The 16,668-nt window shown below is 36.6% G+C and overlaps 1 protein-coding gene across 1 annotated transcript in view; it reads left to right on the plus strand.

The window, feature by feature from the left end:
* The window catches only part of FIG4 (FIG4 phosphoinositide 5-phosphatase), a 67,482-nt gene extending 52,924 nt beyond the window's left edge, over positions 1-14,558 (plus strand). Inside the window, exons 22-23 of the mRNA XM_080342451.1 lie at positions 1,273-1,362; positions 14,286-14,558. Coding sequence (XP_080198577.1) covers positions 1,273-1,362; positions 14,286-14,463 — 268 coding nt within the window. The 3' untranslated portion in view covers positions 14,464-14,558. The remainder of the gene's footprint in view (positions 1-1,272; positions 1,363-14,285) is intronic.
* The last annotated feature ends 2,110 nt before the right edge of the window (positions 14,559-16,668 follow it).

The following is a 16,668-nucleotide window of genomic DNA, read 5'->3' on the forward strand; positions in this document are numbered from 1 at the left end:
CCTTTAAATAATTTGAGGATGGATACTGCAGATCAACTGTCCATGGTATCTTATTGCTGTCTGGTAACTTGCTTGTGTTAATTTAGGCCTTGTTTATTTCAGAATAATGGATAATTTGGAGCAATCAGTAAAGATACTCACACCTTTAGTTTGCTTTTGTTTTTTATTTTTTTAAGCTTGTTTCAATAGCAGTCTCCTGTGCTTAATAGATCTTAATTATGTTTATTTCCACTTATAATTCTCTTATTAGAAATGTAAGTATTCCTTCAACATTCAAAGTGATGTTGCGTGTTTCTGAGGCTCTTGTTTCTACAGTATAGAATCTGAATGAACCAGAAAGAAAAGCCACAATAAGTTGCTTAGGAGTGAATTTTTCCTTTGTCTTCTGTACACTCTTCCATGCAGTTGTTTTTGCACTGTTAGTTGTCCCCTGTTAAAATGTAGTAAATATTTCTGAAATAGACCAACAAGACTGGTTTTAAGCTAAATGGAAGCTAGCTATTAAAAAACCCCTGCCACATCAGAAAACTGAAGTATTAACATCATAATGAATATTTACTTCTGTTTTCAGTGGCACAGATGTGTTGGAGAGTGCACAAATTGAGTTCAAGTGTGAGATAACTGCACATACACATACTTGAAACCTTCTGACTGTTCCTCTTAGACTGACTGAATAAAATTAGTGATTAACTGTTTTTTAAAAAAATTGCTCCCAATCCTTGCCAAGGAAAAAGCCATAACAGTATTTTGCATCTTGAGTGTCTTCCAGGAAATATTTGGAGATGGGGTAATTATCCCAAAAGCTTGGGCTTAGAAATAAGTGAGCTGGACCAGGATTTCAGCCGAATAAACTAGATTGAATTTGGCTGAAGACTGACTTAAATCTGAAACTTGAGAGCCTTTCTGTCTCCCTTGTTGATTTTATTCCATAGGCTGTTAATCGGACTGAAAGCTTTGAAGAAGACAGGAGTTGACTGTAGCGGACTGCATATTGCATAGGTGTGGAGGCCTGTTTCTATCCCATGACATACTAGGTGACACCAATGAATAGGCAAATCTTTCTCAAGCTAAAAGGAGCTGCTGAGTCCTCACATGCACCTACTGCAAAGTTTTAAGATATCTTTCTTAGTAGAGAGGCAGAACATGATCAATGACTTCTATAACATGACTTAAATACGCACTTTTTGGTGTAATCTTCTTTCATTTGCCAAATTTTTTCGGAGTAGTTCTTTTATTTCTTTGATTTATTCTCCTATCTACTGCTTCTCACAGGTTTGTTCAGCTGGGACAGAGTCAGCATAAACAAGACAAGAGCGGCCAGCAGTTTTGTTCAAAACACCACTTGGATAGGGTTATAAATTTGTAAGTATTCTTTCTCTTTTTCCCTTTAGCTTATTTCTTTTGCTTTTATTGTCAACCCCCAAAAACAATCAGGTAAATTTGATGTTAAATTGTTTAACGTCATATTTCAGCTGCTTTTACTGCATAAGGGGATTCAATGCATAGCATGAGGAATTGAGTTCCTGCTTCTCCCATGTAACTTTAAAGAAGTGTATCATTTTTTGTGGTTCATTATTTCATTAGGGTGGTTTTTGGGGTTGGGATTTTTTAGGAGGGCATTGGTTGATTTTCGTTTGGTCATTTTTGTTTTGTTCTGGTTTTTTTTAGTATTTGTAGTGCCAAGATGATTGTATTAAAAATTCTTAGCAAGCGTGAGTTATCACAACATGAAGTGCTGAAGCTACCAAGTTTAAAAGGCAATTTCTTCTGCTGTGATTACTTTTGAAAGAGGTAGTTTGAAAGAGATTGGTTGACGTGTATATTTTTTGTATAAAAAGCATTTGAAGTTGCAAATTGGTCTTTAGTGAGCAGTTATCTGAATTTATTTGTTCTGAGAAGGCTACAAGTGCCTCTTATTTGTTTTAGTGGACATTTGAGGAGTTTTGAGAGGTCAAATGAAATATTTTTGTATATATTATGTATTTTTTAATATTACATGATATGTGGCCAGATGCTGGAGAGGATGAGGCGAAGTGTGAATTGATTGCTGCTTTCTTTTGCATACTGGATGCCCATCTGTGTCACTGAAGTGAAAAGATCAGTGGTAGTTTTAATCAGTATGCAGTGTTTTAACTGAAGAAAATAACATCTTGAATCTTGCACAGATGTTATTTTAACAATTAAAATCTGCTATGTTTTCCTCGAAAGTATCTCCTTGGCTTTTTTTTTGTTGTCTGCTCATTGTTACACACTGGTTCTATGCTTTTGTCAGTGATATTTTGAGCTGAAGAGGCTTTTTTTTATACAGCTCATTTGTTAAAACAGATAATTTTTGCACCTTGTTCCAAACAGGTAAGTAGGTGATAGTAGGTTGTAAGGGAAGATAAGCTCTGAATGCTTCTTGTCAATGAAACACTTCTTGAATACCTTAATTCCAAAAGATTAGTATAAGAGCCAAATTCAACAAAGCCAATTGTAGTGGGATGGTAGGAGGGTTGCTCTCCAGGGATATCTGCCATGCGGAATAACTTTTATGTATTCCATTGTGAATGAAGTAACTTACCATTAATATGAAAAATAACTCTACCATTCAAATTACAGTAGGTGCACATATTTAATTCATATTGACATAAGGAATTTAACTGTTTATGATTATAGATTGATTATTACTGCACGAGAATGGCCTCTAGTGGTATGCCAGATCATTTGGATCTTTTATTAGTACTAATATAAAAAAGGTTCATGATGATATCCAAACGTCATGGTATTATTGAAGCAGGTCTTAGAATTTAGATGATGAAGCCCCAACTCCCCAGCTGACATCTTGCTTTACTGTAGGCAGCTTAAAGTTTCACCAAGGCAGGTTTTTATTTACTTCCTCTTTGGGGTGTGTGATCTCCTACCCAGCAGCACAGCCACTCTGTGGGACTGCAAGATCTTTACTGCCATCCACTGATTTACAGAAGCCTCAGCTTTGTTTCCTGCGCTGCCTCTAGTCCATTCCTTTTGCGCTGATGAAGTGAGGGATCCTCAAATATATCACTCACCCAAGTTGGGATAGACACTGGGGTGTCTCAGTGAGGCTGAGGGAGCAGGATATCATCATAGAAGTTTAATATTGTGTTTGAGACAATACTGCCTAATATCAGTGCTTAGTCATTTGGTGCTGTATATGTTTAAAGTGAAGATACCACTGCACATCATTCATCATTAATAAGCTTACACTTTGTAGGTGAATGTGCCTGTAATTTTATAATAAAGTATATCTGATGGGTATTAAAATAGTAAATGAGGTTGGTAAACTGTAAAACTCTTTTTAAATATGAAGGAACAACTCTGAATGTTTTGAAGGGAAGTGGTTATTAAGAAATTATTTTATAATGATAGGAATAGTTTTGCTATGAACAAAGGCAATTCCTTTTGTGTAATTGCAAAATCTCCCAGACAGTGCAGGAGATAATAGTCTCTTTCTTGCCCCCTTAAGGTAAATTATTCCCCAGGATATGCTGCTGCAAAATTAACATATTAAAGAGAGTCTGTACACATAATTCTGGTGGGTTTTGGGTATTCACAGAACGACAGAATGTTTGGGGTTAGGAGGGACCTCTGGAGATGATCTGGTGCAACCCACTTGCTAAAGCAGGTTCACCTAGAGCAGATTGCAAATATGTTCATTTTTCTCCTTTCCCAAGTGTAGTTTCCATGTGTTTCTGAATAGTGGAAGTGTAAAATTCATAGAGCACACAAGCCTGTGCCTTCTGTTCCTCCTCATCTTGAAGTCACGTAGATTATCTTTCCCTGCCAGTTCTACCAAACATGCTCTTCTGTGGAGATGTGCAAGGAAACAGGGTATCTTATAGTCAGTATTTTTTTTATTTTTCTGAAAGTATATCTTTATGCAACTTAAAAGTTTTCTTCGGGTTTTGTCCTGCAGCTTTTGAAAAACATGTAAATACTACTTGGATGGGATTTAAGGCGTGTTGTTCAGTTCTGAAACAAGGAAGTTTTCTCTTACTGAGTTTGAATTGCTGCTCTGAATCAGGAATTTCCTTGGAGAATACTAACTTCTTAGATACAAAATAGCATGAACATACTGTACTCAAGATTAGGTCAAGAGAGAGGGTTTTCAGTAACAGCAGCTGAGGCACATCTTGCACTTGTTGGACTGTGTGTTTCCTTGTTTCTCAAGGAACACTTGAAGAAATTGAAAAATTGTGGTAACTTGAATTAATTTTATGTTAGATGCCTTTTAAATTGAAAAACATCTGGCAAATTTGATTCTCCAGTAGTTCCTTGTAGATACAAATGCAATTAAACACCAGTCCTTTTCAGAGGAAAATGAAGTACTCAATCTAAAACTTAGGTTTCTCATCAGCAGTGAGATGTAGTTTAGGCTTAGGTTAGTTGCTGTCATTTCCACACTTTTAAAGGGTTTTTTTAATACCCTTTTTTGATCTTTGTGAACTCCAGTATGCATTGTAGAAATACTGAAGAGAAGCTTCGGGCTTGAATTTAGAAACTGTAAGTGTATGTTAGAAGTAAAAAATGGATACTTGAACAGTGATCACAGTGATGCAGTGAAATAATACTGAAGAGTAGTGGAGAATGTGGAAGGATATTGAAGTTCCTCTTTTTGTTCACAGAAACGGCAGGAAGGAAAAAAGGTTAGAACTGTAGTTAGAGGTAAATAGAGCTAAACAGAGCTGGACTGCTTTTAGCACAGTCTATTATCATGTACATGAAGAGAGACTGAGTACTGTAGTATAATTACTGTTGGCTGATACGGTGCACCTCTTCCTAGTTCCCTAGTACTCATTGCAGTGTCATATAAATAATAGTGTTGAAAACTATGCACTCAATCACTTTCCAAATGTACTTCTTACATTTATTTGGGAGCACAGAAAATTTGATTCCCTCCTGAACAGGGAATTGAGTGTTTTCATTCACTGCAGCACTTCTGGAGAAGAGTGTGGAAATGCTGTGGCGCTCTTACAACGAAGAGTAGCTGGTTGCATATGTTGGGGTACAAGCTGTCTGCAGTGCCTGTGCCCATTGTGACCTGTGTAGTATATAATAGCAATAATGCATGTGCTCCAACCCTCGTTCATCCACCGGGATCTACTCTCCTGTTCAGTTTTCAAGACGCTGATGATGCTCAAGCAGGAGAACACTAGTGAGTGATATCCGCAGCGTGATCAAGAGCTATGTTCTTCTTAAATATTGGAAAAACATACCCTGTCTTCAGAGATCTATCATATGGTCTGTGGTTTCAAAAGTTCCCTTGATATTAAATGTGTCATCTTTACCTAGATTCTGCTTGTTATCCAAGTATTGATCAAATGTGACTCAAAATGACTAGCAATTAACTATCAACAAGTTAGCAGCTATGTACAAGTAGTGTATGGGCCTTTTTCCTGTTTCTGCGTACATGCACATTATACATATTATTTTCTCACCAAGATAAAAATAATGCAGCAAATTTCAGTGAACAGTGGAGTACTCTATATTTTCCATTTTTGTTAATTAAATGGTCTACTGGAGTATTTTTACAATACCACTTCAAAATAGAAAAGTAAAAATAGGGCAGTATATTTTCTAATTTTAATGAAATGTTTTACAGCTCTAGTTACTTTTGAAAGCTGTTCCCTCAGTTTAAAGCAATTCTCTTGTTCATTCAGTACTTCCATATGGCATGTTACTATGAGGTCTATTTCTTGGAGGATTTGATAAAAATAGCTTTATATTTGCAAACATGGCATTATTGCTCCTTTTTAACTGCACTAAAGAGAAAGATGGTATTGAACTTGTCATCTTTCTGTGCATTCACATCCTAGGAGTTCTTGGGGGGATTCTGTATGTTGAAAGGCAGAAGTAAATGAATAAAGGATGTTTAGAGTGTTGAGTATATTTATTTTTTACATTAAACCCATGCAAAATATCTCAATAGTTTCTCAACACTACTCTGGAAATAGTGACTCAAAAGGGGTTTGTAATTAGTCAAGAAGTGACTTTGGAAATTAGAAGATATCCTGGATTCTTAAGCATGTTGATGGTTCACAGTACAGGGCTTTTTTGCATGCTCTGTGCTTCAAATATGCACCGCAACATGTTGTTTCACATCAGAAAGTTAAATAAACAACAGAGTTTGTTCACAAAATAGGGAATTATTATGAATATTCATGGAAATATACTTAAAAATTGTTTATATTCTGTCTTCTGTTTACACTATGCTTAAATCACAGAAGTCTCTTATCTAGTTGTGTTCTTCTCCTGATAAGTTGGCAGTCAAGGTTTCCTTTTAAAAAAAGGTAAAAAAACCAACAACATATTCTGCAGTTCAATAGAGCACCTTCTTGCTAGACAACCCTTTGTCTGAGCAACCTTTAGTATTTAGCAAAGTTTATTATCCTTAGTCTTGTATTTGAAATCTCCCAGAAGGGTCTGAATAAATGCTCTATTTTTACTTACAATTAATTTTATTTCTTCCATTTCTTGGAAACAGGATAGCTGTGCCTCTTGATTAAAACAAGCACTACTTCAGCTCTTTGGAGATGTAAATATCTGTGTTAAAGTGGGAGTCATCTGCTTGACTTTCCTCCTTAACTAAACTCTTTGCCTCTGATGGATGAAATTCTTTCCAATTTGGTGATCATTGGGATTCATTTTACTTCAAAATGTGCTGTGCTGGATCTTGTGTTCTTTAACACTTGTATTTTAAGAAGTATATATGATCTAAACCTCTGTTTACATCTAGATAAAGGATTAGTCTTCCTTACTTAATTTGAATCTTTCATCTTTTTGACTTTTAAACAAAGAACTTCTGTGATTCTCCAGTATTTATTGCCTGTGAGAGCTCTCTTGAAATTTACTGGTCAAGCTGTTTATAAATTACCCGGATTTTGTCTTGTCTGATGATGAAAGATTGTCTTCATTGGGATTCTAAGTGTCTTTAGCACTGTCTATGTGCTTGTCTCTTGCAAAATGGCCTAAGCCGACTGCTACTGAGAGTATCTTCATTTTACATTCTGGGGAAGTGGTTTTAAAGTCATTGCGGACACTTTACCTGAATGTACTCAGTACTTCATGTTGGCTAGAGAAGACAAAAACCTATCAGGAATCAACACCACATAAAAAGAATCATTTTTTTTTTCATTTTGGGCCTGAATGCTCTGTTCATGTTTAGTCACACATCTCAAGAAGAATACTACTGGGAAGAGTCTGAGGAAAACCAATGGTATGATCAGAGTTGTAGAACTCTCCAGAAAAGACTGAAGGAAATAAGTAAGTCCATGTTGTGATGGTTTCTAAAATGCTCTACTGAAGTTTGACAGGTGACATGGTTTGGGATTACGGTTTAAGTCACAGTATGACTGGATTTGATGGGAGAAGGCAATTCTGACAGCTCGTTGCCACCAAAAGGGGGAGGTCCTGCTCTTTCCCCGCTTCTTTATCACGTACTTTTTCACTGACTTGTGCAAGTTTTGCTTCTTGTTACAGCGCTCCATAAACCAGTCCAGCTCATCAGTCTGCAGCAGGCAAATACAACCAAAAAAAAGGCAAATAGTCTTCCGGTAGATTAATGAGATTATTTAGACTGGTGAAGGTCTTGGTTATCACCAGAACTAGGGCAGAAGAGGCAGAGCCACAGGGTCAAACGCAGCAGAACTTTGTTGCCTGGCTGGTGGCGATTTGTTAGATTGGCTCAGTCATCTTGCAGAGCACCCTTAGGACAGATGGGGGAGCAGAGCATGAGCTTTTCAGAGGGATCTTGGGAAGGTGATTTGAACTCTTTGTCATTCAGATCCCCATGTTTGTAGGAAGAGTTATCTTTTTCGCATTCATCTGTTCTGTCAATATTGAGGTCTGAGCTTTTCAGATGAAAAAGCTCATGTACCGAGCATTTTTAGTACTCTTGTCAACTGAGATGCTAAATATTATTTTAACAATTAAACTGTGAGCATTTACCCGCCTCACACTGCTTTAGATCATAATTTTCATTTATCAATGTCTATTTCAAATTTAAAAAAATACATTTTTAATACCTGAATGTTCCCACTTGATCTCTGGGTCCTCCGTATTTCCTCCCTATCTACACTGAATCCTGAATAAAAATCTACATGGCAAATCTCATACCATCCATTGATGTAAAAGAAGCCTGCAACAGTGACAGAATGATATGTGAATTGTGATGAAATTTAGTCATTGTTTTTCAAAATCCCAGGACTTTTTTTTAACCTGAAAAATTACCTTGAGCTATAAAACAATATTTCACTACAATTCTGACTTGACAGGGCACTTGTTACTGCAACTCACATAAAAATTTAGTTTGTCTGTATCTGCTGTCCACCTGGTTTAGTATTTCTGTACATCCTGTATTAAAAGGATAATGCAATAGTCTCCCAAGACTAGAAAAAAATATTTTTATAACTGAACTTAGATTATTTTTTTAATGTGTCAAAACTATGTTTTCTTTTGTTATTAAATTTGCGTTTTTCCAAATTTAAATAAATAACTATTGTGTCTTTTAGTACTGTGATCACAGTTAAAATGCTTCAGAATTTCTGTGGCTTGAAGCTTTTATTTTATTTTGGGGTTAGTGGTTGGAGTTACTCACTTTTGCCTGTGAAGTCTCATTTTGATCCTAATGTCAGCAGTGCTGAAATCATATCCTCTAAAAATGTGACTGTAACAAATCCCTGTGAAATATGACAGTAAATTTAGTTATTTCTACATTGCATATTATGTTTTTCTTGAATCCGGGATTTTGTAGTACTAACAATCTCTAGCAAAAACCAGCAAGTACTAAACTATGTGCCACCTTAGCCCATCTACTCTTAGACTTTCTGATGAAAATTCTCAGGAACCCTTCTTCAACCTGTCCCGTCTTGTCTGTGAAGTGACAGATTTCTATTAATCAGTTTAAGAAAACTGTCTTCCTCAAGTAATTCTATTTGAAAAAAAGTAAGTCTAAGCTTTTCCTTTCCAAAAGGCAACACAATATTCTTGTTTCTTTTCTTTTTCCTTTTGTGTGTGTGTCTGAGTGTTCTTTTGATACTTGTTGTGTCCGATACTACCAGTAGGTTCCTTTGTGTGTTCAGTCTTTAAATTTTGAATTAGTTTGTGGTCAGCATAAAGCACCTCTGCTTAAAAGATTCATCCTTCCTCAGGGATCACCTTTCTGTATCAGATGTTCTGTCCTTCTCTCATATTCCTTCTCTCTGCACTGTAGAGAAGCTGCTTCTAATTTGGATTGTAAAATGCTCATTTGGATGTATACCTGTGTAAAGAGAATTGCCTTTCTCTAACCTTTGAAACTGTATGTGCTGTTGGGAGTTTCAGGTGATTGCTCTGGGCCCTGGCTGCCGTCCCAGCTTTGCTCTGAGTTGGTTCTGTGAGATACAAGTTGCAGAAATATCGGACAGAGAAGGTTTCCTGGTTTTCAATCCTCTTCACTCACAAAGAATGTGACTGACACTTCATTGTATGGAGGCGTTAGTGTCTAAGGAAGGAAGAGTCTGTTGAAGGCTCTTTCAAGAGCACGGCAAGGAATTTAAAGGGATGCTATTGATGGGGATGAAAAACAAACAAACAAAAGCCTACAACCCACAAAACAAAACCCCAAACGCAACCTCTGGCTTTGCCGGAGTTTGTAGGTCAGCTGTATTTGCATAGGATTCAAACAAGGCCACAAAGTACATTTTGTGTCGTTCTTTAGATGTACTTCCGAGACCTGAGGAGAACTAATCAATGTTGGAACACGTGTAGTGGCTTTCTGGTGGCTGCTGTGTTTCTGAGAGCTCAGCACATCACCGTGCATTCTTCCCTCAAAGTATGGAACATCTCCGTTGTCGCAGAAGATTTTCGCTGTATCTGCTTTTACTGTTGAGAGAAAACCACTTGGTGAAACCATAGCACCATGAAGCCTGTTCACAAGTGGGAAGAAATGAACGGAACTTTGCCTGTCAAGGGTGCTGTCCTTCATGATATGGTGTTTACATTCCTGTCTATATAATTTTCATCGCGAGGCCATAGAACTACAGTTCGCCCAGGGAGATCTGATAGCAAAGTCATAACTAATATGCTCTTCTTCATGGCTCTATTGTAAAATACTCAGTAGATGAGATTTTTACTTGAATAGTGTTAGAGAAGTGACTTAATTGAATGACTGGTTAATACAAGCACTCTACAAATAGTTACAGCTTAATACAAGGTTATTAATCAAAACTGGCATGCACGAACATGCAGTTCTTTCAATATATTTTTACCATGTTGAAGCAAGTAGGTGGAAAATTAAGATATAGTCACTAAATACTCAAAACGAAATACACTTTACTGCCCAGCCTTCCATTGCACATAAGGAAATGACTTTTGACTCGTTAGTGCTTCAGAAATGTCATGTCTTTACAAACAAATCAATAAACAGAGAAGGCGTCAAATTAGTCTTATGGCTTTGTTTCGGTTTTTTGCTTAACTACTGACTTGCTAGTGGAGTAGATGGGATGGCTACATTTGACTTTCTTTGGTGTTAGTGACATTGGTAAGTACAGTGTGCTAAAGGCAGATACTTTGCTAGAGTCTCAGCTTGAATGCTTACACTAGATAAATAAGTATCTGCAGAAGCTGAGGGTGCTTTGAAAAGCCATCTGCTTTTTAGGCATGTAGATAGACTACTGTCTGGTACCAGTTTTTAACACACCCACCTTAATGTGTTGTAATAAACTAGAAGAATATGATAGTGATGATGAGAAGAAACTATCACTCTGTTGGGAAAAAAAAATGGAAAGAAAAGGTTAATTATGATGGAATTTCCACAATATTATTCATAGAGTTTACCAGCAAAAAATAAAATAAAATGGTGATTTGGTGAGAACATAATAGGAGAGGTTAAACTCTTCAGAAAAGTTTCAACTCTTCTGAAATAGAAATTTCATCTTGTTTAAGAAAAGCATAAAAATGGCAAGGGTTTGGAAATTTTATCCTGATCATACAGGCAGGTAACTTGCTTACATCCTTAGCGTTCGCCTACATTCCACTGTAGTGCTACAGAATTCTAAGACTAAGAAACGTAAAGTGCAATTGTAATACAATCTGAAATGAGGAAAAATAAAAACATAATCTGTGCAGTAAGGCTTCCCTTTTTGGCAAACATTTTAGCTTTACTTTTTTCTCTAATTCTAGAATAGCCGTATACAGAGTGTTTCAAAAAGATGGACCCAATTTGAAGTCAGTATATCTCATGAACCGCCCATGAATGAAACTCTCACCACTTGAAGGGGTGAGGTACAGAGTTTCAGATTATTACCGCTAGATGTAAATTGTTGTGTAATTCTAGCATGTTGCCATTGTGAAAAATACTGCCTTGAAACTGGGTCCAGCTTTTTGAAACACCCTGTATTTCTATGACACAACCTAGCAAGTTCCGTCTACATCCCGCTAAAATGTAACTTGGCTTTAAGTATGTAGCTGAACTCTGTGGGTGACCATAGATTTTATTGTCTGAAGTTCAATAGTACACCTGTATTTTATTAAAAGCATAAGTAATTGTATCATTACTGTCAAAGTATAAGCAACTGAATATATTGCTATGTAAAATGGAAAAATACAAATTTAAATATGAAATTGAAAAACGAGGATTTAACATGCAAACATTTTTATTTTATATGATATATTCCCATTTTAGTGGAATCTTTGGCATACTATGTTACATGACACACTGCAGTTGTTTTATAAGACTAACAAGCCATCACATGATGAGACATCCAAAATCTGGCATACTTAAATAAAATAAAAGGTTATAAAATAAGAGAGCAAGTTTTTTGCCAGTTTTAATAGAAAACCTGGTTTATAAACTGTCAAACATTGGTTTATGCTAATAATACAACTAGAGGGCTATTACTGCATCTCATTTATAGAAGGGCTCTGCCATCATTTGAGTGTTCCAGTTCTTCAAAGGCATGATGCCTTGTGTTTTCCCTTTAAAAGAGGATGTAATAAACACAAAAATAACTTCTTGTCTCTTGAAGAGCACCCAGATAGTGAGTCATGACTGTGGCTTCTGTGGAATATGACAATGATGCTAATATCTATGAATTTTCATTGCACTCGAGCTGATCGATGTTCACTTTTGGAAACAGTGAGCTTTGACGGGAAGTTGCTGCTGTCATTTCTTACCTGAGAAGCTGAGCTCAAAAATACGTGCATATGCTAATACAATATTCAACAATTGCATTCTGACTGTTTTTCAGGCACTGGCACTGGCTACTCTTGCAATATGCTATTATGTAAAGTAGTTTGAAAAGTTTTCTTCAGCAGCTAAAATAGTAGGTGACAAATGAGAAGCTAGTTTAAAAACAGTCTCGGGTATTAAACACAGTTTTTGTTCACTGCATTGTCAGAGAGGATGGAGTAGACCGTGGAACTCTGCATAAATGGCAAGGTGACGAGGTTGATCAGAAAATAATTAGTTTGTGTGGAGAGATGAATTACTCTTGGTTGTATGATACTGATGTGGAGGAGTCAAACAGAGGATGGCGGTCCACCGTTTTTCCCAATGTAAGAGTTATGAGCAACCAAGGCCCAGAGCAGAATAAGAAATGACAGGAATGTCACATCGTATGCAAGTCACGGAAATTATTGCCACAAGATGCTGTGTCAGATGCTAGAAAAAAAACAGTGAAAACCTATGGAAATGACTTTTCGTGAAACAATCGTCCGGTTTCAAATTTTGCCTGAGGTCAATCCTAAGTCCTGGTTGCTCAAATGCAGGAGGATATACTGGAAAAGGGGTTGTTAAGTACCTGTTCTGTTTTAATAAGCTGTCTGCAAAAATTGCTGCTAGCTCCTCCATGCGACAGGCTAATTGGGTCCATGGAATTTGGGTTCAGGCTAGAAGGAAAGATCCAATTTAGAGAAGTGTTCAGTGTATGTGGTGGTAGGAAAGTGAGTCTCTGGAACTGAAATGTTTGTGTTGTACTGAATACTTGGGCAGCATTGTTTATATAGAGTATTTATAAAGCAGTAGTATTTTAGTAGCTAGCTAGAAAGTAAATTACCTTTTCCAGCTGAAATAGGAGGTAAACACGTATGAAACTGATGATTTAGAGAATTATTTAAAACATGTATGTAATTTTTTTCATAACTGAGAAATAATTTATTTCTCCTGTTTAGCATTTATAGGTGCATTGCATCCACTGTTGTACATAATTGTAGTTCTGTCAGATCATGTTTCCAGCTCTCTCATCATCTCGGTGATGTTTGCTGGTCTCATCCAAGTATTTAATGGTCTGTCTTGTATGGCAGAGCCCAAGAGTGGGCAGGGTTCTCCAAATGTGGTTGTTCAAGCCCTGAATCACAGAATCACATGGAGGGAATTGATCACTTTGCTTGAGCTGCTGGCTACGCAGTTTCAAAGAGTTGCAGTTAAAATCACCTTACGAGTGAGTCTGATTTACAATAGTTCTTAGAAAAGGTCTGACATACTCAGGCTCATCTAAACATTAAACTACATGTTTTTCTCATGAGATAAGTAGATATGAATATTAGGATTTAAAGACAGCATTTATGGTACAAAGATATTTAGAAAACATTCTCATAAAATAAAAGCTGGTAATAAGTTGTCTGTTTCCTGATAATTAGATGGAAAATTCTTATCTGAGAAATCCTTTTTGTATGTTGGTTCAGAGTACAGGGTGTTTCAAGAAGTTGGACCTGTATATTAGAATTACACAAAAATTTACAAACAGTTTAATGAGTTATCAGTTTTACTAGCTTTTTTATAAATGCTTTATATTCCCTCCACCTGCTGTATGGACAACATCAAGACAATAGTTGATAGTTTGTGGTTGCAAAGATATAATGATGTCAAATTGGGTCCATCTTTTTGAAACACACTGTATAATTACTTGCTTGTAATAATTGATACTAAGTTAATAGCTCACTAAAGTTTTTCTTTTATCTGCTATAATGCATGGCACAGCTTGGGTACTTAGTCACCATAGCAGATCAGAGGAAGGATAAAGAAATGAGGACAGAGTTGGAGGGAAGTGAGAAAGTATTCAGTGATTAGTGACAACTTACCTAATTACCCTACTTGGAGAGCCGGGTCTTATGAGGTCTGCAGTAGTGATAAAAATCTAGGTAAATGAATTCTCTAGCGGAAAGTAACCTTTTCATTGACCCTCATATATATTTCAAGATAAAGAAATACTCTTCTTTCTCTGTGGAAAAATTTTACCTAAAGTTCCAAATATTCTGCATGTTTATTTGTTTGTTTGTTTGTTTTTCAGAATACCCATCTCCTCCTTTTCTCAAGACAATATTTATGAAGTTCAGCCTCCAAGAGTTGACAGGAAATCAATAGAGATTTTCCATGCACACATTCAGGCTGGAGGAGGAAATATGCAGCCCCTGGGAAAAGACGACTTCCTCATGTACAGAGAGTACATTCGAAACAGATACATGTAAAGACAAGCTGGATTCTCCTGCCAGGTCTACTGTGCTGAAAGGTCATAAAAAAAAAATTAGAAAGGAAATCTAGTTTTGTTATTTTGCAGTAATACATTTATCTAACATTTTTATTTATTTTGCTTTACTAGTATATATTTACAGTATTGTGCTTTACAGGAGAAAAGTGATATAATGTCTACTCTTCAGCTGAGAGAGACTGTGTATCTTAAGAGACTATGTGAATAATAAAAGCACCTACAGTCACTGAAGAGTAGGTAGCAATTTATGGCAAAGAAAATATTGCATCTTTAAGTTTTTATATTAATTTCTTACATTGTTATGTTTGGTAGTAAAGCTGAAGTGATTCATACATAAGAATCAGAAAAGAATACTTTTCTTCCTCTTTGTTCTGTGACAGCAAACAATCTTTTTACAGCAGAATGTTTTCTGATGTTTCTTGATATTTTTAGCAAACTGAGTGCTAAAATGACTGCTTGTCATTTGCTGCTTTCTTAAGCAAATGTGAAAAATCCTAATGAACTTTGTAACCCTAATTTGTGTCAAAACTAATCTCGCTGGTGCTGGTAGCTACAGAACGTGTGCCACATGCGCGGTAAAAGGTGCTTGTGACAAATTATCATGGGCTTCTAGTAGGACACTGAGGTGAAGCACTTACTGACTGCGTCTGCAGATGAGGGAAGGCTCTGCACTTCACTGGGTTTAGACTTCAGAGGGCACAAAGCCATCCTGTCATTTTTCTGTATGACAAGCATTATCCTTTTTGCAGCATACTCTTTCCATCCCTGTACTTGTGCTCTTGCAAGATACTTTCAGGTTCAAGCCTTACAGCCTCCCAAGAAATCAATGTCAGTCAGTGAGGTATAGAGAGTGGATCAGCTGGGGTGGTCATGCAAGAGGAAGCAGTAGTTGGGTTGGGCAAGACTGAACATCATGCCCAGCACTAGGTTAGAAGTGGAGAGGCAGCAGGTAGCTAAAATAGGTGGTTTAATTTGGACTTGTAATTAAAACATTTATTTTTTTTAAAAAAGCCTGTTATTTGCAATTACAATTTGCAATTACAAAATTCCGAACACTGCTTCCTAGCCCTTTGCCTTGAAGAATATGGACAGTATCAGCAGCATCCTTAGCAAGCCATGTTATTCTGCAAGCTGGTAGAGACCATTTTTCAGGATTTTCTGGAATATCTGAATAACTGTTTTAGGGATGTCAGCCAACTGTGTGTACTAGATGTAGGCAACATGTTTGTGTTCATAGTAAATTGCTTGCAGGAAGCTACTGCAGGTTCTTGGCTGCATGCTGCAAACATATTCTGAATATGTTTGAATAGTAAGTTGCACTTTCGTCAGTAAATGAGTGAAAGAGAAGACACAGTGGGGAAAGGGAAAAGATAGAAGTTTCTTGCAATAGAAGTCTGTGTGCTTCACAAAATGACTTGTATACAGTCAGTGAGAGAACATGGTACCTCAAGCTACTGAAAAGTTTTGATGTCCATACATTTTTGTTATTTGATTAATATTGTTTTGAGAGAAACTAATGTATTTTAAGAGATGCAAGAATGAAATGTCACTTTAGGTAATACTTCACTGCAATTGTCAACTTTTTTTTTCCTGGGAAAAAACCTGTACTGAATTCTTTTGTGCGATATGAAAATTAATTTGAAGGAATAAATTCTTACTTTGGAAAAACGTAGATTTGGAGTCATTATCCTAATGAGGCAAATGCATGCTTTTCTTACTGCACTTAAACTATTTCAAAGAATGTTTTCTAGCCTATCACAATCCTTATATTTTTGTTGTTCATAGTTGCTGGTAATTCATAAAAGTTGTTCTTGGAAGTGTGCCACATAACCACGGATAAGGCACAAGATGATGCGCTTTTTTTTCAACATCTGATGTTGCAAAATGCAGGAACTATAATTGTTTCACAACTGTAAGAGAAACTATCTTAACACTTCAGCAATTCAAACAGTCCTCAGGAAAAGAGGATTAAAGGGTTTTGTTTTTACAAAGCCATGAAAGATGAATGACATCTCAGTCCATTCTCTGTCTGGGCATCCTCTTGAATCTTTTAGTAAGTGTAACTGCTGCTTGTAGGGATTTAAGCCGTGTGCTTCGTATGCTTGGGTATTAATACTCAGGTGACAGCTTGTATGATCAGCCATCGGTGTACTCCTGACAGCTGCTAAGAATACTTCAGGGTGCT

This window comes from Nesoenas mayeri (assembly GCF_963082525.1).
Source record: "Nesoenas mayeri genome assembly, chromosome: 3".
Classification (NCBI taxonomy): domain Eukaryota; kingdom Metazoa; phylum Chordata; class Aves; order Columbiformes; family Columbidae; genus Nesoenas; species Nesoenas mayeri.